This window comes from Sceloporus occidentalis, unplaced genomic scaffold, assembly GCF_023333645.1.
Source record: "Sceloporus occidentalis isolate IW3139 unplaced genomic scaffold, rSceOcc1.0.p SCAF_6, whole genome shotgun sequence".
Classification (NCBI taxonomy): domain Eukaryota; kingdom Metazoa; phylum Chordata; class Lepidosauria; order Squamata; family Phrynosomatidae; genus Sceloporus; species Sceloporus occidentalis.
The window spans coordinates 79,560,896-79,583,647 of NW_028316986.1; the positions used below are offsets into that span (position 1 = coordinate 79,560,896).

The window sequence follows — 22,752 nt, forward strand, 5'->3', positions numbered from 1 at the left end:
CCTTTCCTCTGTCTTCTGTTAGCATTTTGCCATCTTCTCCACGCATTTCCTTCTTCTTCCTTTTGCTGCGGACATATCCATAAAAGCCCTTTTTGTTGTTCTTAACCTCTCTAGAAAGCCTGAGTTCATTCTGTGCTTTAGCTTTTCTGACCTTATCTCTACACTTGCTAGCTATTTGTTTGAATTCCTCTTTGGTGATTTCCCCATTTTTCCATTTCTTATACATGTTCCGTTTAAAATTCAGCTGAGCTGAAAGTTCCTTGGTCATCCATCCTGGGTTCTTGCGACACCTCCCATTTTTCTTTCTCACTGGAACTGTTTTAATTTGTGCCTTCAGTATCTCCCTTTTGAGAAACTCCCATCCATCTTGAACTCCCTTCTCTTTTAGTATTTCTGACCATGGGATCACCCCCAGTATTTCTCTAAGTTTACTGAAACCCGCTCTCCTAAAGTCTAGGATGCGTGTCTGACTATGCCTGGCTTCTCCTTTCCATTGTACAGTATAACAAACTCCAGGAGAACATGGTCACTTCCACCTAAGGATCCCACCACTTGCACCCCATTAACCAAATCATCCTTGTTGGTTAGGATCAGATCTAAAATAGCTGACCCCCTTGTTGCCTCTTCCACCTTTTGGACAATGAAATTGTCTTCGAGGCAAGTGAGGAATTTACTAGACCTTGAGGATTTGGCTGAGTTTGACTTCCAACAAATATCAGGGTAGTTGAAGTCACCCATCACTACTACATCTCTCTTTTCTGACTGTGTGGTCATCTGTTCTAGAAAGGCATCATCCAATTCCTCAGTCTGACTTGGGGGTCTGTAGTCTGATCTAGAGGTAACAGAGGCACACCACTGCATGGTATGTTTTTGCATACAGCAATACAGGTATGAATACTATGAGTTAAAATATCACAATATCCACATGGAAGATCAATAAGCAAAAGTTGGTGACCCATTGTTTCAGAAAGAAGATCAACAGCTACAAGACTAAATGAGAAAAAATTAAAGCTGTATACACAGAATCATAGACTCATAGAGTTGGAAGAGACCACAAGGGCTATATATGTTTGCTCTTCAGATTTCAAATGAACGGAGTTTTAGCAGTAGAAAACCATTGGTTATGAGGTATTGGAACGGACCTACTCTTCGCAATCAATATACAACTCTCTTTTCCACCCTTAAACCTTTTTGTCCATGATGTGTCTTCCCTAGAAACAGATTAATCTGTACTTCTTGTTTTCAAGAACACCATTGAGCTCTCCATAAATAGTTTTCAATCTTTTCTTTGCCTTTTCCTTTTCTAGCACCACACATGATTCTTCCTGCCCTGATGAGTGAGACTGATGGATTGAAGAAAGTTCACTTGTAGACCCATTAAGCTCTGAAGCTGATACAGTACTTCACTTTTTGACTCAAATTTTGAGAAGATGCTTTTGGTTGATTGCCTAGAGTTTGTCTCAAGGATTCTTCTCACGAACATTCTACTGTACTTGAAAACATTAAAAAGGTCTCAGTAATAAATAATAGCAGTGGTAATGGAAGCTCTTATCACAGAAAGTGGACAATTTGAGACAGAATTTCATCCTGTAAACTAGCATAGCCCCATTGAGCTATCCAAGGTTCCACTGCATCACAGCTCAGATTTTGGCCCTATAAATCTAAAATGTATGACGTCCAATAGACATCTTTTTCATGGGGTTCCATAATACAGAGCAGTCTCAGTGGTGTTTCATCAGTCTGGATGAAAGTTCCAGCTGGTGATTTAATCCTTCAGTCAAAAGAGGGGACAAGGAGATCACCCACCAAACTCCAAAAACTTCACCAAGCTCATGGGGACTGTAGTAGTCCACCATGAATTAAGGGAGAGGAGGACTGCAGGATATACTCCATCAGATTATCCAGCTGCATGCAAATCTTTGTGGACATTAAGACAGCAATTATGCTTTCTTTTTCTAATTATTGTTTTAACAATAATGGGATTATAGCATGAAAAATGAATATTTGATCATCAGTAATCATAATCAATGATAACATTGGTTGTCATCAATACCTGTGTGAGTGTTCTGCCTTTCACATTAATGGATGAGATCTTGAGAATTACTTCTAAGAGGTTTAAAGATCTCAGACTGAAGTCAGAAATTATTAATTAATTAAGTAATTAATTAATGGATACATTTGTGTGTAAAAAAACCTTTGTGGATAAAGGATATAGCAACATGGATTTATGAAGTAAATTTCTAAAGTTTGGAATAGCTTTCATAAATAGCTAGCAAGTCAAAATGGATTAAAAGAATGAGACTGGCTTGTTTTGAGCAAGCAGAATTATTTTGACTGGAAGAGTCTTCTCCTTGAAAACAACCTCAGTAATATGAGAGCTTAATCATGGGGTTGTGTTACTGTTATATTTTATTGGAAGAGTTGTTGTGGTGTGAGAAGGGTTAACCCTTTGCATGCCAAGATCTGGTTTAAGAGAAGGGCAAAAATACAATTCTGGGAAGAGGATTCTGTGTCAGGTATATAGCAAGAGATATAACAGGAATTTAAATCAATGATAAATGACATCTAAGAATTTTGGAATGAAATTTAGACTGAACTTTGGGTTGAAGGAGGAGACTGAGGATGGGAAAATGCTGGAAGCTGTGCCAGAAATATTTCTCTCGGCCCCAGAAGAAGCAATGGGGTGCGCCCGTGGTGTGTGCCTTGTGGTGCGCCAGGTGTGTGCCACAAGAACGAGCCCCATTGTTTCCAATGGTGCTCGAGTTTACGCAGTTTTTCCCTTACACAGAGGGGTCTGGAACAGATCCCCTGCATAAGGGAAGGACCAACTGTAATACTTAGTAGCAAATATATATTGATATTTGACTGACTTTCTGCTAGGCATTACATCTTTGATTGCAAAAGATTTAAAATGGATGATTAATATTTGTAAGATATAGAAAGGAGGTTGATAGGGGTTTTTTTGGATAGAAGAGAGGTATTGATAGATTTTATTTTTAATATAGTTTAATAAGCCCTAAAGAGGAGATTGGAAGTAACTTTTATCTTTCCTAGTTACTTATTCCCCCCTCCTTATTACATTTGTATATGATTTTTCTTTTTTTCCTTGTTTCTCTTTGTATATTATATTATATTATACTGTTGTTTACTCTCTCTCTCTCTCTATGTGTGTGTGTGTGTGTGTGTGTATGTAAAAAAATAAATAAAATTTATAAAACATTTTCATATTAACCATTCTGTTTTCCTCTAATGTTATACAAAATGAAATTTGTTTTTTTCCTCTACCTAATGAAGAGATCGGTCTGTTACTCACTCTGTACAACTGTTAGAAAGGTACTAACAGCTAAATATCAGAATGAACTTGTATTAAGTGCCTATTCTGCTTAACAGTCAAAAGATACCAGTTTAATGAACATGTCTTTCTTCAAGTAAAGTCTTCTTTAAAGCCATAATTGAAAGGTCAATGTGAAAGTAATCATGAATTGCATTACATGTGAAATATTATGCAATTTAAGTCAACAAATGTCCATGTGATTTAGAGAATATAAACCAACATAAATTCACTGGAAGAGTGTTAGGAATCTTCTGAAGTACATCAAATGAAATATGTGCTCAATAGATCCTAAATCCTAGAAATGTATAGGGCTTTTTTAAGTAGCAGGCTTGTGAATAAAACCCATTTTATACATTAGATTAACTCTTAAGGTCCTTCTGATGATACCACATTTCAAGTCATCAGATACTGGCACACACATTTCCTGTTGGAACACATCTTTTTGTAAGGTCTTGGCAAAGTTGCCATATTCTCACTTTTAACATTATTACCATTTTGGCTTTCTGATCTCTACACTTGAGCTTAAACACAGACAAGAGATAAAGCGTGTGGTGTCTCTTTGTGTATAATTAAGATGAACAGGATATTGACTTTCAACTGAAGTAGTCTGTTACATTTGTATGTCCTTCTGCTAGTGTATGATGTAAAAACTGTACTTCTTTGTTAAACTTGATGAAAATATTGGCCAAAATCTTACATCAGGGTTGTGGAGCATGAATCTCCACAAGCAGAATAACATATTATTTGTGCTGTGCAAAATTTATGTTGAATCTCAATATTCCAGAACTGAACAAAGATACCATATATGCAACTGAATGCACAACCCAACCCATGTACACATGCATGTGCAATGAACATGGTGCATATATGTGCAATGTATAAGATGTGTCCATGTGTAACACAGATCTGTATGCACCGTGGCACTACATGTGTATTTTGCTTCTGTAACACTGAATTGAATGTGGGCTCTCTACATCAGACAAAAATGCCCAACTGTGTAAAAGCATACAGAGAACGTATATATTCACAGTGGGCCATGTTATCCACTGGGGTTTGGTTCCAGAAACCCCCATGGATACCAAAATCCTTGGATGCTCAATTCCCATTAAATACACATGATGGCCCTTATATGAAATGACAAAATCGAGGTTTGCTTTTTTGGAATTTACAAGTTTTTTTGAATATTTTCCAGCTGTGTGTGTGGTTGAATCCATGGATACTGAGGGACAACTGTATTTAAGATGCCAACAATGCTGGCTATAATACTGGATTGCAAAATGGAAGGCAAATCAAGTGAGAACTGCTATAGTGAGAGATTAGGGTAATACACAATATATTAGGATTGCTACCATTTAACCTGAAAATTAAAGACAGTCTTGATATTCACTGGGGCAAAACTAATTAAACATGAAGGAGATTATTGGGATAAGCTTAATTAATTGTCACAGCACTGTAATTATCAAATGGAAATGCAGCCACTAATTGCTATTTAGAGTTCTAATAGTAATTTCAATTTCTTATTTGTGCATTTGCGGGTTGGACATGACAAATTGAAAAATATTGTGTATAATTTCTCTACAAATCTTAGCTGGCTTAGGTCTTTTTGGTATTTTAGGCACAGGATAGACGGGCAGGAAGCGCCGTCCTTGGGTCAATTCTAGGGTTCTGGAGCGCACGGCAACCGCAAGCTCCGGAAGCCTAAAACGTGCCGCCGGCACCATCATGCCGGCCTCCTGTCCACACAGGCTGCCATCTTGACATAAGCAATGTGCAGCATACAGACATCACTGTGCGTTGCTTACATCATGAGTGTGCCAGTGGTGCATTCATGATGTGCGTGCGGAATCTGAAAAAGAACCCAGTTTTTCTGGGTTCTTTTTGGGATGGAGGGATGCCAGGAAGTTTGGCTGCTGTGGCGTCCCTCCACAGGAAAACCAGCCGCCACCAGCCCGGGCTTTTGGGGCGGTCTGTTTCATACATTAGGTAAGATATTGTTGCTTTATTCTTTCCCTCAAGTAATTTTTCCTATTCTGATACATACTTTTGAAAAGAAAGGCAGGTCTGTCTTGAAGAAATGCAATTTTGCCTTGAAAAAAAATGAAAGAAAGAAATGAAAGTCCAACATAGATTTGCTACTTGCTGTGGACTGATGGTGAAACAAATGTATGGAAGGGGTGGCTTGAAGCTGTCCCTTCCAAAGATGGTTTGGGGCTGTGGCCATGGCCCCAATCCACCTTGAAGCTGGCCAAAAAAGAAGTGGCAAAGATCTGCTCCTTTTTAGGCAGAGGAAAGGTGACTTTTCCCATCCTGCTGCAGCCCCATGTCAGCTTCAAGGTGCTCCAAAGGCATGCAGCATATAAATGCCATGCCACTGGAGTGGCACCATGGTGGCTTTGAGGCTCTTTGGCAGCATGCAGCATATAAGTGCCATGCTGCCTGAGCACTTTGAAGCCTAGGTGGCCAGCCAACCTCTGGGTGGCTTCAGGGTAGCGTGGGAACATGCAGCATATAAGCGCTGTGCTCCCAAGCTGGCCAGATGGTGACCTTAGTTACCCAGAATATTTCAATTAGGGATTTGTACTGACTCAAAAACTGGGGCATGGGGGAAGAGATAGATTCTGCTCCATGCATATGAATATTTCCAGACAAGAAAACTGTAAAAGCTACAGAAGCATAGCTATAGTGGTCAGGGAGTTGTGATGTCTGAAAGACATTTTAAATAGTGAAGCATGGTGACACAGGCAGAAAGGCCATCTCAAGATCCCAAGGAACGGTGCTTGGAGACAATTTTGCAAAATATGCCTTAGGATTAGAAAATAGATCATAGTTATTTAAACTCCCTTTCTCATCCATTATTGGCACTGTTACAGAAATGAAATCCAAAAACATTATTATTATTTTTGTCCACTCTTCCTTTCCAAATACTGAATCCCATATTAAGTGTCAGTTTAATGAAGCTATCAGTTAGGTCACTTCATAAGAAAATCCACTTCATCTTGGGAGGCATTAGACAGGGTTCAAAGCCACCCAGTTCAGCTCAAGTTTCAGACATCATTCAAAGTCAGTGAACAATTCAACTATCAAGAACCAGCTTTTAAAAAATATGTGATAATTCTACCTCAGGAATATTGTGAGCAGGCCTCAGTCAGAAAGATTTGACCTTCAGCTCTGAAGTCTGCTTACAAAACAGGTTCATGTGCCACCACACTGTCTTTCCCTATCCAGAGCACTAGTACTGTATCAACTGTTGGCTCAACTGCCAGTGTGTTTAAAGTTAAGACCCATCTACCACCATTGCTATATTCCCACCATTCATACATAATGAATATTTATATGCCCTGTCAGTACACACTCACCCACCCACCCCACCCCCCATTGGAGGATCAAAGAAAAATAAAAGAACATTTCACTATGTAGAGAGCAGGGGAGAGGAAAATTTGACTTTCCAGATATTTTGACCTAAAATTCTCATCAAGTCCAGCCAGAATTCTTAGAGTTGTAGTCCAAAACATCTGCAGAGCTAACATTTCCCCTCTACTGATGTGGAGAAAGAATCTGAAAGTGTGTGTGTGTTGTGTATAGGAAATCAATTATATCTAATTACTCTTTAATATGAAAGGAACACAAATATGTCATTGAGAAGAACAACAGCTTTTCTTAACTGCATGGGTTGAATTAATTATGTAGGTTATTCATGTGAACAGGAGATATGAGAAGTATGTTTTTTATGAATTTAGCCCACACAAGCTTGTGCATAAAAAACATCTTCCCATTGTAAAGTCGAAGGCTTTCATGGCTGGTATCCATAGTTTTTTGTGGGTTTTTCGGGCTATGTGGCCATGTTCCAGAAAAGTTTCTTCCTGACGTTTCGCCAGCATCTGTGGCTGGCATCTTCAGAGCATGCTGGCCTGGAAAAAGTGGGTGTATATATACTGTGTGAGCCTGGGAATGCATTAGCCTCTCAGCCTGAGGCCGGCCATCAGCACAGAACAATACACATGCAAATCACTCCTGCATTCCCAGGCTCACACAGTATATATACACCCACTTTTTCCAGGCAAAGCATTCTCTGAAGATGCCAGCCACAGATATCGGCGAAACTTCAGGAAGAAACTTTTCTGGAACATGGCCACATAGCCCGATAAACCCACAAAAAACTATCTTCCCATTGTGCTTTAATACATGAAAGACTGCTGATCTTACAATTCTTTCCAGTGAAAAAACAGCCTAATCACTTTGTTGTTTACTTGCTCACAAAGACACACAAGGGAAAACAGGTAATCAAAGTGTATTCATGAAGGAAGAGTTATGACAGTGCTGCATCATCCACAGGTATGATAGATAATCTATAAAGATGTATCTTATTAGTTATTGGAGCTGTCAAGGCAGGATTTGGGGCAGATGCTCAGGGACCTACATAGCAGGATGAACCAGAGGGCCCTCAGTCAGAGAAGAGCTGTCTTAAATGCATATTACTGCCTACATATGGTTTCCCTCAAATGACTCAAGAGAGTCTAGCATTACCTGACTGCACCTCTGCAGCCAGGAATTTAAATGAGCAGGACTGTTAAACAACCTGCAGATCAGGCTGTGAGGCCAGTTGTCAGTTAGGGCTCATAGTCTTTAGATACATGCACCAGTGCCTTGATCTGGTGCAAGCAACTCTTAATATGTATACTTCTACAAGGCTGAGCAAGAACACACTTTCTGTGGATAAACATCAGAAAAGTATGTTTTTCTTTCTTAACAACACATGGAGTCACAGACAGGGCCTGGTTCATCTGAAAACTCCCTAGCTTTTTGGAATCTGGCTCAGATGGATTAGCATTTCCTTTAATATTTTTGCTCCAGCTAGGGTAGGAAAACCAAATGGGCACAATAAAATTGCCAAATGCTATACATCAGTAAAGATGGTAATTTCAGAATTCATGTCATCTCCAGGAGGAATTTCTGAATCCAGAGATAACATCTCCACTGCTAGTCATACCTGCTGGTTAGTTCTATCCACTGTGTTGGCAGTGGAAGCATGGTCACGAGTGTTTTGTCGAACACGGGTGGAGTTTTGTTGCTCAATGGTTGAAGCTGTTGGAATGCAAAATTCTCTGAAACACCTTTTGAAGTTCTCATCTAGAAATGCATAAAGGACGGGATTAAGGCAGCTATTTGTATACCCTAAAGCAATGCAGACATGCCAGGATACTGTCTGGAAAGTAGTTTCAGGAATATGGACCAGTGCTTTAATGATCACATAAATATGAATGGGGGTCCAGCAGATAATGAAGACAGCCACTACTACGAGCACCATCCTGGTGATCCTTCGGAGATTCCTATCCTTTTCCTTAGAGCCAGAGAGCATTCGCACACTCTTTAGGCGTAAAATCATGAGTCCATAGCACACTGTAATGATTAAGACTGGCATAATGAAGGCAAAGATGAAAACACAGATTTTCAGTAGGTTTTCCCAGTACCATGCTGGATGCGAGAATGTAAGTGTACAATCAACAGATCCTATAAAAAGAAGAAAAAAGAAGCGTATTTTAACAAATGTTGATTTTCCATTAATCTTTCTTCTTTCCCCTATCCCAACACCAATTCAAATCCATAATTATATCACAAGAAAATAGAAACCTGTTAAAATGCCTTACTACATTTGTTTCTATTCTCATATGTTCTGTAAAAGCATTCCCTCTTTTGAAACACCCTCACTTTTGACAAAGTGTTGACAATGGGATATATCTTGAAATGAGGTGACATGAGAGTTTATGCAAGGTGAAGGCAGGATGCCTGTAAGGAGGAAGTGAATGAATGAATGAATGAATCTTTATTTGTATACCGCTATTCCAATGATCACAGCGGTTTACAATCAGTTAAAATATGATACAACAAATCCAATAAAAGAAATCCCCCCCACATTAAGCAATAAAATACAACAATAAAAATATCCATCATTCAATCACCTTTTAAAACCATTAAAACTAATAACAGCAATAACCCCAAAGACATCCATTACATTACAATTACAACAGCATAAAGGAGAAGAGTGGAATTAAGGGACATGGCGGAAAGCAAGGCGGAAAAAATGAGTCTTTAGGTTTTTTCTAAAAGACTCTAGGGAGGGGGCTGAGCGGAGCTCAACAGGGAGAGAGTTCCAAGCCTGCGGGGCCAAAGCAGAAAAAGCCCTATGTGCAGACATCACATATCTCGTGACAGGAACTCTCAAAAGCTGTTTCCCACCCGACCGGAGAGTGCGGGGCGGATTGTATGGGGAGAGGCGGTCCTCCAAGTACCCTGGGCCCAAGCCATTTAGGGCTTTATAGGTTATAACCAACACCTTGTATTGCGCCCGGAAGCCAATTGTAGCAGTGAAGTAACAGGAGACATCATCAGTGTTTGTTCCATTCTTTAGAGCAGGTTGGTATAGCAACTCTCATCATTCCTAGCCATCATAGCCCACATCTGGTGGGCACCATCCTTAGGAAAGGTTTCTCTAGAAGCAGAGGTTGCTTGCAAATATGAACTCACTGATGCTCAGTCTTGAATTGTGAAACAGCAACTCTCTTTTCAATTTTCTGTGATCTAAATAACATTTTGATGCAAGTTGGACTGCCTTGCTCTCCAACCTTGAAAATTGGGGCAGAGGCGATTTTAATTGGGATCTTGATGTGGGGGTCAATACTCACCTCTCACTCCACTTCCAACCCTGAATGGCTCTCCTGCTGATATTTTTTTTTTTTTGGGGGGGGATAAGAAATACAGATACAAAAGCAACGCTATTTGGAAAACTTAATTGTTTATGGCATGAATCCTCTTGGGTCATCGCAATCTGAATAGACCCACTGAATCAGCAGCTGAATGGTGAGTCTCTTTTTGCTTGGTCCTGCCACCATCATGAGCTCACTTGTGGAAGACAAGGCAGAAGGTCTTCTCAGTAGCTGCTCCCATCCTCAGTATTCCCTTCCATGGGAGGCTAGTCTTCCAGCTCTCATTTCATCCACAGGCACAGTCCTTTCTGTTTAAGCAGACTTTTAATATGTATTTACTCACAGGAAGCCTTCTTGGGGGGTGGGCTACTTTATTTTTAACTTTTGAATACCTTTTACATGATTTTTAAAATCGTTTTATTGTGATTATTTTTAATTGTTTTAAAGATTTTATTGTTAGGTTTTAATGGATTCTTTTTGTGAACTGCCTTGGATCTCCCTCTGGGAGAAAGGTAGCATAAAAACAAACAAATAAAAAAGTCAACATACAGCTAAATCCCATTGATTCAGTGGGTTTCCTCTAGCTGGGATTAGTCGTAAAATTTAACTCATAATTTTTAAAGAGGATGAATAGACCATACTGAAACAAATGGAGTGAGCAATTTATACTTGCCACAGATAGACAGAAAAGCTGCTAATTGCCTATTGTGCATCTTTTCTGTTGCACTGAAGTGAAAGACTGGATTAATTGAGACCCTCCCCTCCCAAAAAAAACCCCAAATCCTCTTCTGGAAGTTAAGTGGGAATAACACAAGTGGATGATGTTTTGATCATCTTTGAGCAGCAGACAGACTGCTGTTGTTTCTGTTCCAAGGTTTGTAAGAGTAATTTTGTTACATGTTATTAATGTCTGAACACCACTGTTCAGTTTGATTTTTAAAAACATCAAAAATCCATCCAGAAGAAAACTCCTTGCACTCACTGGGAGCTGCAGCCACTATTTCACCCCTGCCCCCCCAAGAAAATGCTTGGCTTCTCTGAGAATATTATCGCTCTAATGCTATTAATGCTTGGAAATCAAGCCACCTTGGGTCCCATATTGGGGAAAAGGTGGGATATAAGTAAATTAAATTAAAACCCAATTTTCAAGTTTTTCAGGGTGAAAAGAATTACATTATACAGATGCCTTATAAATATTAAGTGGACAAAGTGTAGCTACTCTACACAAAATTGATATGGAAATAGGTATATAATGTTGTATGTTTATATTTGTTGGGCACAGGCATTTCTGAAAAGTTACTGCCAAAACAAGAAAAAAACCCAGCTGGATTTATATTATTTTATTTCTATCTCATCTTTCTCACAGTAGAAGACTCAAGGTGACTTCTGAAGCAACTCAAGAAACAATTGTTTCTGTTATTTCCCCTCAAGGTGGTGCTTTTTAGGTTTTTTGGACTACCACTGCCTTCCATCATAAGCAAAATTTACATATGTGTTAAGTATTGAATTTATTTAAATAAAACTGTTTTTATTTGAAAAATGTTACAGTGGACCCTTGGTATCAGCTGAGGTTTAGTTCAAGGACCCCCTGTGAAACCGAAGTACATGGATATTCAAGTTCCATTAAATACAACGGCATAGTAAAATAGTGTCCCTTATATAAAATAGCAAAACCAGGCTTTGCATTTTGGAACTTATATATTTTTTAATTATTTTCAAACCATAGATGTTTGAATCCATGGATAAAAAAATCCGTGGATATGGAGGGCTGACTGTTTTCCCTTATAAAATGTTAAAATAAAAGGAATGTGTGAATGAAATTACATACACGAAACACAATATTTTTATTAATATACTACATCAAGTGTATGTGTGTGGGGGGCATTCACATGTAGATGCAAAGCAGGTACCAAGAGTAAAAATTTAGAGAACCAATTCTTTAAAGGGTTCCCTAGCTATAAAAGCACCTACAGAATAAGCCAGTCATGCAGCACTACTGTTTTAACTTGGTCCCATCATTTAATGAACAAGGGCAGGGATAGGAACAATTTTTCAGCCTGAGGGTTGCATTGATTTGGTGAAGGTGAGGAAACCAATTTGACTGTGTCAGCAGTGAGTGTGGATACCACTCCCACAAACTGTTCACATATGATACCTGCATCCAATCACTCACTCATTCACACTCACATAACCATAATTGGCTCTCTCTTTCGACCCCATGCACAAATATATACCCAGTTCTCATTTCTGGAGCATGCATCCGCTCTATTTCTCTCTCTCTCACTCACTCTCTCACACATACATAACCATTCACTCTCACTCGTGCACATTTTCATGCTTACATATACTCTCTCATTCACATCATTCTGTCTCTCTCATGCACACATATACAGCACTATTCTCTCTTACTTTTATACACACAATTTTTCATCTCTCTCTATTTCTCTCTCTCTCTAACACACAACATAGACCCATACAAACATCACTATACCCCATTCTCCCTCTCTCTTACACACAAATGCACGTGTGTGTGTTTGTGTGTATGCATACACACACACACAACTATTATGTCTTGCTTTTATACATACACTTTTCACCTTTCTTTCTCTCCCTCCATACACATCTTAAGCTTTCTCCCTCTCCTTCACACACGCACCCTCTATTTCTCTCTTTCATACACACACACACACACACACACACACACACACACACACACTCTATGTACCACCCTCTCACACACACACTCATACCATAATCTTCTCTCTCTCTCACTCACCCTCTCTTTCTGTCTGTCACATACACTTGCATTCTGCAATCATATTCATTCAATCTATTCCAAAAAGTCTCCTCTCTCTGATATCACACTTTGCCCAAAGTAAAAGGAAGTCATTATAAAACATGTAGTCTGATTTGTTCTGTCATGGAATATTGGTCTCCTTTGTTTTGTAAACTTCATTTCAGCGATTGGTTTGTACATCTTGATCTTTGCAACATTTTCAGATGCAATTGTCCTGAACTGTGCCTCCCAGACACCATGATCTTTGATAAACTGGACATTTTATGACAGAGAGTACTCCCTGCCTTTTACTCACCATTGCTCTCTTTTGTGGTCGCCATCACCATAACTGGGATGCCAATGGCTGAAGAAACAATCCAGTTGCAGACATTAACAATTTTGGCATTTCTCGGGGTACGGAAATCCAGAGCCTTGACAGGGTGGCAAACGGCTATGTAGCGATCCACACTCATTGTACAGAGGGTGAAAATACTTGTGAACATGTTGTAGTAATCTATGGATATAACAATCTTACAAATAGTGGTACCAAATGGCCATGTTCCCAGGAGGTAATTCACACTTTGGAAAGGCAGCGTGCTTGTTGCTAAGGCATCTGCCAGGGCAAGGTTGAAAATATAGATGTTGGTGGCTGTCTTCATTTTGGTATATCTAAGAAGAAACAAAAACACAGACAAAGATCAACAGAATCCTTGCAAGATTAGCTAGCATGGCAGAGGGGAGGTAGGGTGTTCCTTGGGTTAAGCATGTTGTGTATTTTTCTGCTTGGGTCCAGCTGTATGGCTCACAATTACCAATGCAAGTAAACAGATAAGAGAGAGGGTTCCTGCACCATTCAGATCTCTACTGTCTGGGAGGGATGGGGATCATGTTGAACTCCAGATATTGTTGCACTCCAAATTGCAGCATTCCTCACCATTGGCAATGCTTGATCAGACCTGAAGTTCAACAACATCTGAAGGACTAAATGTTGTCCATCCCTGCTCTTCAGGAAACATCCAGTTAGTTTTTTCTTTACTGGAACTTTGTCTTGCCATGTCCCTACGTGGCACAGCATGGCTAATTTTACAAAGAAGGCATTTGAAGTGTTGGTCTAAGTAATGGTTTCACAGTTGCCCATTAAGAAAGAGCTGCAGGTCATCAGAATGATGTGATATCCCCGGTATCATAGGTAGAAACCTGTGCATCTCTAGATGTTTTGGATTACAATGTACCAAAAGTCCCAGCCAGTTTGACTGACTGTATGGGATTGTGGAAGTTGTAGTCTAAAGCAGTTTGAGGGCTAAATATTTTGTGGATAATGTTATGAGCACCAAATATAATGTATGACCTTATAGTACTTGTGATAATTGAGATTCTTCTTTAGCACCACTGCTTTCTACTCCTGCTTGTGCCACTGTAGCTAAAACATCCCCTCAGAACTAGGATGTCCATCCAATTGAACAGAATTTCAGTGTCTTGAGTCTGGATACTTTTAACTCCCTACTGTCAGATAACAATATATAAATGTCTAATACAACATGTCTTAGGCGGGATACAAACCGCCATATAGTACGTATTGTATACGTACTAGGGTTAGGAAGGGGCGGTGCTTCCGCACCCCCCTAACCCTAGTACGTATACAATACGTACAAGATGGCAGCGCCCCTTCTACATGGGCGCCGCCATCTTTACGTACTGGACGCATAGCGTCCAGACGTGTTGCGGCGCTAATGACGTCACGAATGCGCCCTTGGCGCTTCGCGACGTCATCAGTGTGCCACGGAAAGAAGCTCCGAAATGGAGCTTCTTTTTTGCTCCGCGTGGGAGCCGCGCGGTTTGGCTGCTGCAGCTCCCGCACGGAGCAAATGGCGCCGGTGGGGGAACGCCGCAAAGCGGCGGTTTGTATCCCGCCTTTGAATCCAAGGAGAAGAACAAAAGAAACAATGCCCAGAATGAACTGCAAGATGAAAATCTAACATCTATAACTTTAATTATTTAAGACCACTTCCCTTTATCTTTCTTGGCAGAATTTTATGAGCAGCTGAGGGCAATTGATCAATAATAGTGGGCATGGTTTCAGAGCTTAAACAGTGATATATTCCAAATATCCACTTAAATGAATACATACCATCCTCAACACACCCAACATTGTCTAATTTTGGAAAATAAGGGTCAGGCTTCTTTAGTACTTGGTTGGAGGACCACCAGAGAATAGCTGAATATCTACAAGTTCGGCTAAGAAATAATCCTATTTTCTGTCATATCAACAGAAATAAAATATATTTTACTATAGTGGGGAAAGTTCTAAGCTGATTATCTATGTGCTTGTTGATTCTGTGACTGTGATAACTGATGAATAAACTTCAGTGTCTTTGCTTTCCCTAGCTGTTTTTTTTTAAATTTTTAAATCAGACATGGACTAGATAGCCAAATCTTTACAGATACTCTTCACTGGAACTAGATAAACCACTCATTAACTAAATCCACAGTATTCCTTGGGAGGAGGGCTACGCTCTATCACCTATTCCATCAATGAAATTCTCCATTGCAACTGGGAGTCCTAGGCAGCCATCTACATAGGTGCTCAGTCTAAATTAAATTGCTCGTCATAGCTACTCCCTCAGAGAATAGACCATTGAATCAATGGGTTTTACATAAGTCTTGATTTATCATTCAGCAACTCATTCAATTGATCTATTTTAGCTGGAAATACTAACTGGATTCAGTTTGCCATAAACTGGTAGGCAACTTGAAGACATGTACGTGTGCACATGCATGCACACCCCCCCCCCCCACCACACACATCTTGTAAAATACCACAGTCCATTTATTTTAGTAATAACTTTGGCATTTCCTTTCTTCCTCTTCAGATTTTCCATATTATTTTTATATTGATATAAAATGCATCCTGTAGCATTACCTCTACTTTTTTGTGATTGAATAATCTCATTTTTCCCTAGCTAGAATAGTGTCTATTTTTAATATAGTTGATTTCCTGTTTGCAATAAGAATGTTTACAATGTTACTCTATTGTAACCAACAATAGAAAAGACCAAAAAAAGAAAAAAAAAAGAAAAAGAAACTATTCCTTTCCTGGTGGAATATGCAACAGGTGCAGAATTTGTATATAATGAAACTTAATTTTTTCCCTTTGTCACTTTCTCATTTTTTTTCATGGTTTTTATTACAGATTTATAACAAGGGCTAAATAATAATACAGTTGGTCCTCCATTTTCATGGGGGATCTGTCCCGGACCCACCCCCCATGAAAACAGAGGTTCATCCATATTCAGGCCTCATAGGCTTGAATGAGGCCTGTGTGCCCTATTAAAAATAGTGTAGGTCACCCCTCCACAGATTCCAAGGTCGTGGATCCGAGATTTGCGTGTTGGGAGGGGTGACTGTAATAATAAACAGTACTGTATATGCTATTCATATTTCTTTAGTGGGCAAATAGAATGAAATAAAATAAAATCTGTTGTTTGCCCTCCAGCATAGGTTTTGTGGTTGTTGGCCATTGTGGCTGCTAGTGGCTTCCATGTCAGTGCGGTGGCAAATCTAGATTTCAGACCAAACTATTCAAAGTGCTAAGCCTAATTTGGGGAAAGAGTTCAACATCTTGGAAGCTTTCAAGGTTGTGCTTTTAACTATGGATGAAAGCTGGAGTGGATTCATTGCCCTATTGACCACCAACAGCCAGAGAGAGAGAAAGAGAGAGAGAGAGAGAGAGAGAGAGAGAGAGAGAGAGAAGAGGTGATGGCAGAAGAAGAAAAGGATGAAAAATGTTCCCTTTGGTGCTGGCAAAGAACAGCAAAGCAGGTGTAATTTGTACTAATGTGGATATTTTCCTTTCAGGTATACAAAACACAGTGTACAAAGGATAGCTCAGGAGAAGGTTGTGGAATAGTTTTCTCTCAACTCAGTTGAAGGCAACAGCTTTCCTGCCTACTAATCACAGGACTCCAATCCTTAGTACTATGCAGGGTATTTCCTTTCCTTTCAATACAGTCTAAATCTATGAACTGACAATGGTAGATGTTTGTGATCACTATGCTGTAGCTGTTGTGTCACTAGTGAAATAACTCATGAAGTCTTGCCTCCATTGACCTCCTCCCATGCCACACCATACAGAATCCTTAGTAATATTTTTTGTGTTAATGTTACTTACAAATCATAATTCCCATATACTACAGAATGTAATGGCACTAGCTATGACATAAACAACTAGAAAAACTAAAATTATATTTTTAAATTACAGTATCATACAAACAGCGTAAATGAATTTACATATACATTCTTTCATATGGTTAAAGTGAACGTTTGGTAAAATGTGACATTTTAAAAAGAAAATTTGAAAATAATATTTTTTAAAAATAATATTTTTTAAAAATTCAAATTTAATCTTTAAAAATATTTTAAATTCTTTTTTTAAAAAATGGGAGCTCTCCTTTCTCTTTCCACTTAGCATCACCTCACTCACACCATCTCTTCAGTGTTTTAAAGAGATGCAGGTGAATGCTACAGTCCATTTCTGCCGAAAGGCAAATGTTTTGGGGAACGGTGGTGTCAGCCTCCCTAAGGGTGTCACTCTCATGAATGGAGGTTCTCACTGAAGAAAAGATTCCCTATCCTTTTTGAGACACTGTATCTCTCTATGCATGAACTGACTACTCAACATAACCTCCTTGTACAAGGTAAATTGACCATGAGAAAAGTCATTCCCTGGTGTAGAATGACTTCCCTCATGCAGTCAGAAATGTTTCTTCTCTTAAAGCCTTTTGAAATGATTTCAGAAGTCACTTTGAATTGATAAGTCACTTAATTTTATTTGATGACTCTGGAGTATGTTGCAGTGAGATTTTAGTATGTAATTTTTATATTCAATCTGTCTCCTTACCTTTTCTTTACAGCATGGCAATTTTCATTTTCATTCATTCATTCATTCAGCATCAGCCCTTTATTTATTTCATTAAATAAGCTATAGCCTGCCTTGCTGCCACTCTAATTACCCAACAGCAAATTTCTGATATAAACAAATGCAACTTAAAAATAAAAGCGAATATAAAGATGTAAATAAAGCATACTCAAAGAATAAGAAAAATACAGCCCCTGAGTCCTTTTTTTGTTTGTTTGTTTGTTTCAGGTATGCATTTCATTTGAAAGGAAATGCTATCATTTAACAATGCATGCCTTTCATGGTGCTTTCAGTGACATATTCTGAAAACAATACAACTGATTGCATCTATAGCAACTACAGTAATGCAATATTCTAGGGTTTTTCTCCACACACAGCACTGCCTGGTCCTCTGCATGTTTGGAAAAGGCTGGTCTCATTTCAAATAGAAAATTATTTCTAAAAATATTGATTGACAGCGGTGTGTGTATAACCAGGGATTGGTCCAAATACATAGAAACATGAAAGGGGTCTCACTTAGGGAATACAGTTCAGTGGTAACACCTATATTTTTCAAGCAAGATGTGCAAGCTTTACTTTTCTTAGTCTCTATTAAGAAAAAGATAGCAGCAGGGGTCAACAACAGGATGGAGGGGCATTGCCCCTAATAAGAATTTTGCCTTTCATGGAATTTTTCTTCTGGTTTCAAATTTCTATCAGTTCAGAAAAACTTCACTTGAACACTTAGAAATGCAGAATTCATAGACACAGCTGTGTTAGTCTAGACTATCAGTATGCAAAAGGATCTTGTAGCACCTTTGGGACTAAGTGTGTGAAAGATGTTGTAGCATAAGCTTTCATAGTATTGTCTATGTGCTTAGATGCATGAAATAAACTGATGCAGCCCTTATCAATGAAAGATTATGCTACAACTTCTTTCACATAGTGTCATAGCTGCTACAAGTTCCCTTTGCATACTTAGAAATGCAGTTTTGGCATCTAAGAAAAGGGGCAGGCAAAGTTTCCAAGGAAAGGCAACTACAGGAGACATAAGAGTTCTAGATGTGAGTGATTTTCAGTATCTTTTTCTCTCTTTAATGCTAGAAATTTGGGGACTGATGTTAAAATTCATTGGAGGCTGGAATTCGGAGTTCGGCAAAGTCTCATTTGAAACTCCTTCCCCAATAGTTATATCTCTGATAGCAAATAATGGGAAAGATATATCTGGGTAATGGCAGCATTCCTGCTGCTACTAGCCATTGGCAAATGGTTATCTTTGAAAGACGGGAAGATGGCAGATCAACTGGGCTGCAGGAGAAATGGTGGAGTTTCACTAGCTTTGGGGGCTGCACAGAAAGTCCCCAGGGCCACAGGCATTATAGCCTGAGGATAAAATAAATCATAGGAAATACCCACTACTACCAGGCAACAGAATGCAAGTATGGAAATTGCTCTTTCAAAAGTTATGGAAAGAGAGCCATCTATTTTCCTGGGGATACTAAGAATAAAAAAGTAAAAGGAGGAAAGGTAAATCAATGAGTCCACAGTCATTCTGGTGATAATAGATGCTTTGCTGAAATCAATTGAAATTTTGCTTTTGACTTGAATGAGGGCAATTTTTGCCTGAATTATCTAATATGAACTCTCACTAGAAGCTTCCGGGCACATGTTCCATAACCTTATTGTGACACATTAGTATAATGGAAAGTGTATCGAATGACATTTTTCTTTCTCTGTCTCATGCTGGTTAGACTGTACAAAATCAAAATGAAGCTGATTGGTAATCGATTCAGGACAGTCCATTTGCTTAGGTACATTTATTTTAAAAAGGATAAGACAGGTTTAAGGAGGAAAAAGTTATTTCTTGCTTTTTATATCATCATAGATGATCAGGAGTAGTTTACCCTGATTGCCCTATTTCTGGGGTGGGAGAGGGGAAGCAGAAAAAACAGAGGCTGGTTGAAACCATCATGCCTCACCTATGAAATATTCAGTGTCATCTGGATGACTGCCCTTCAGAATAAAATGGTGGGTTAGATACTCCATGTATCCCAGCAAAATACTAAGGAAAGTGGTCCTCAAGGTGTCCTACCAGATATCTCGTCACTGGAAATAAAATAATTAGGGGATCTTATGTATTTATTTATTTATTTGCCAGTTTTCTGCCAACATGAAGCCAAAGGAAACTTGTTCTTGTTGTTAACCCTCAATTAATCATTAAATATCTGTTTAAATAAAAAGGTCTTTAGCTGCTGGCAAAAGGAGAGCAGAGAGGGGGCTAGCCTAACCTCCTGTGGTTGGGAATTACTGTATACAGAGAAACACAGGTGAATAATGTATTGTGAATGGAATGAGATAGAATGGAGGTTGTCACTGAAGAAAAGGTGGTGGTGAATCATTTGTATCAGTCCCCTCTTCTCCATACAGCCTTCATACTGCCTGCGGAGGTCTACTAATTCCTTTCTGAACAGCTTTTGAACAGGCACAAAGTGCTAGGAGTGGGTAAAGAAGATGAAGGTGAATCACTCCAAATCATCTCCCCCCTTCTCCTGGGAGAGAATCACATGCATACAATTTGTCCCATTGGAATTCAATCCATCCTACAGTGATTTTGTGTTCTATCACTACCAAGTTCTTACCCATTCAGGGATGCTTGAGATTTCAGCCCTAGGCAGCCACATACTATGTTGTACAGTGGGCCCTTGGTTTCTGCTGGGGTTTGGTTCCAGCCCCTAGCCCCCCAATGGATACAAAAATCCATGGATGGTCAAGTCCCATTGCATACAATGACAAGTTGATATATCCCTTACATAAAATGGCAAAAATCAAAATTTGTTTATTGGAATTTATATTTTTAGGAATATTTTCAAGCTGTGAATAGTAGAATAGTAGAATCCATAGATTAAAAAAATCAATGGATATAGAGGGCCAATTGTAGTTATGGTCAGCTCTGCGTATCCACAGATTAAGCATACATGGATTCAACCATTCATGGCTTGAAGATATATTTTTTAAAAAAATCCAAAAAGCAAAGCTTGATCTTGCCATTTTAAATAAGTGACACCATTTTATGACACCATTGTATATAATGGGACTTGAGCATCCATGGATTTTGGTATCCATGGGGGGTTAGGGTGGGGGTGGAACCAAACTCCAGCAAGATATCAAAGGCCCACTGTGTTTACAAAGAAACATATGCAATAGCTCTTACATGTGTCTGAAAATGATTCTGTATTCTCTACAAACTATGAAAATAAATGCAGTTGAGAATTTTCAGTTATAGCTTGCATTCTTGAAAATGATCTTTTGAGTTCATTTGGTTGGTTTCAAAGTCAACTTTCCCCCAAATACATGCATACGTACATATGTGTGTACACAGAGAGTGCTTTGTACAAGCCAAAAAGACAAAATACTGCACAATCCCACCAAAAGACTCTCCCACATCTAATTAATCATTCATCCTCTTTCCATAGGGCTATAAACTGTGATTATTTAAACATTGGAGCATACATAAGACAAGCTAAGCAATTTTGAAAGTCAATGGACAATCATTTTGCTGACCCTTTGAAACCAGAGAGCTATTTCAAGAAGTTTTGTCTTCCTGGCTGAAAAAATGAAGTTAAGTCATTGTGTTTTGTGTTTTCAGTTGTGATTTTGTCCTGTTTCTAAGCATGGATCTGGAACAAGATCCTTACAGAGGATCATGGACTGGACTTTCTGTATTCTTCTTAAAGACTTAAAAGATCAGGTGCCTCTGAACTGAAGGTTGCATGCAGTCTTCATAACAAGTAGCCTCTGAAAGTCTTAGCGTCTATGAGTTTATCTGATTTAAAGTTATCCAAATTGGTAGTCATCACCACATCATGTGGTCATGAATTCTGCAGTCCAACTATGTACCACCTGAAGAAGTGCTATGGCAAAAGTGCAGTGTTGAAAATAGCAAGCAAGTACATTTCTATACCGCTTTTCAGTGCACGAGCAGTCCCTAAGTGGTTTGTAAAGTGTAAGCTAATTGCGCCAACAATCTGGGTCCTCATTTTAGGGACTTCGGAAGGATGCAAGCCTGAGTTGGGCTTGAGCCCTTTTGCTGGTATTGAACTCGCAACCTTATGGTTTGTGAGTGAGTGGCTGCACTACAGGCATTTAACCACTGCGCCACCAGAGAGATTAGCATGATACACAGGCTTTTCTACAAACGTTCTGTGTGACACTGAACAAATATGTTTTTTTTATGGTAGTCATCACACTAGTTTTTCTCAGAGATTGGAAAAATTACTTTATTGCATGACAGCTCCCATAATCCTCCAACCAGAATGGCCAGTTGCAATCAAAAAAGTATTTTTTTCAAGCTCCAGTAAATTTAAAATATTCTCATTGACTGTGATAATCTAACAGACATTTCTTCATACTGTACAATCGTCAGGGTGGTTTCTATTTAGCTATATCACTTAACTGGAACACCTTGATTGGCATCATATCAGTGATATATGCAGGCACACTAATGCATAGTTTTTGGTCATGACAGAAGAAGGAGTTCAGCACCTCCATCTACTAAAAGTTCCTGTCCATGCCACCTACCTGTTTTCTGGTGGATATATCCCATTTAATCTTGGGAAGACAAGCAGGGTCAGCCCTGGTTAGTATTTGGATGGTAGAGTACCAATGAATACTAGGTGTTGTAGGCTATATATCAGAGGAAGGAACTGGCAAAACCACCTCTTAATATTCCTTGCCTGAAAACACCGTGTGAAATTTATGGGGTCACCATAGGCTGAGAGGCAACTTGAAGGCACACACACACATATTCAGGGATGTAGCCAAGGGGGGGGGGGGCGAGGGGTCTGGACCCCCCCTTCAGGCGTGGGGATGTTCAAGCTCCTTCCTCCTCCTCCTCCCCTCCATCAAAGGCGCGGAGGATTCAGATGGAGAGGGAAAAGGGGAAAGAAGTCACAGGGAGGGAGCAGGGAGGCTCAGAGAGAGAGAGAGAGAGAGAGAGAGAGAGAGAGAGAGGAGGGTGGGCGGGGGTCTCTCCCTGTGACTTCTTTCC

At 39.3% G+C, this 22,752-nt stretch overlaps 1 protein-coding gene across 2 annotated transcripts in view; it reads right to left on the bottom strand.

Annotated features, from left to right (window-relative positions):
- The window catches only part of OPRM1 (opioid receptor mu 1), a 37,912-nt gene that overhangs the window by 4,618 nt on the left and 10,542 nt on the right, over window positions 1-22,752 (bottom strand). The window contains exons 2-3 of one of the 2 annotated variants that reach the window (XM_089530166.1): window positions 13,128-13,480; window positions 8,322-8,842 (exon numbers count right to left, since the gene is read on the bottom strand). In XM_089530166.1, the coding sequence (XP_089386292.1) occupies window positions 8,322-8,842; window positions 13,128-13,480 (874 nt within the window). Of the gene's footprint in view, window positions 1-7,490; window positions 8,843-13,127; window positions 13,481-22,752 lie in introns of those variants that run through there. The other variant, XM_089530167.1, reaches the window with a different exon arrangement.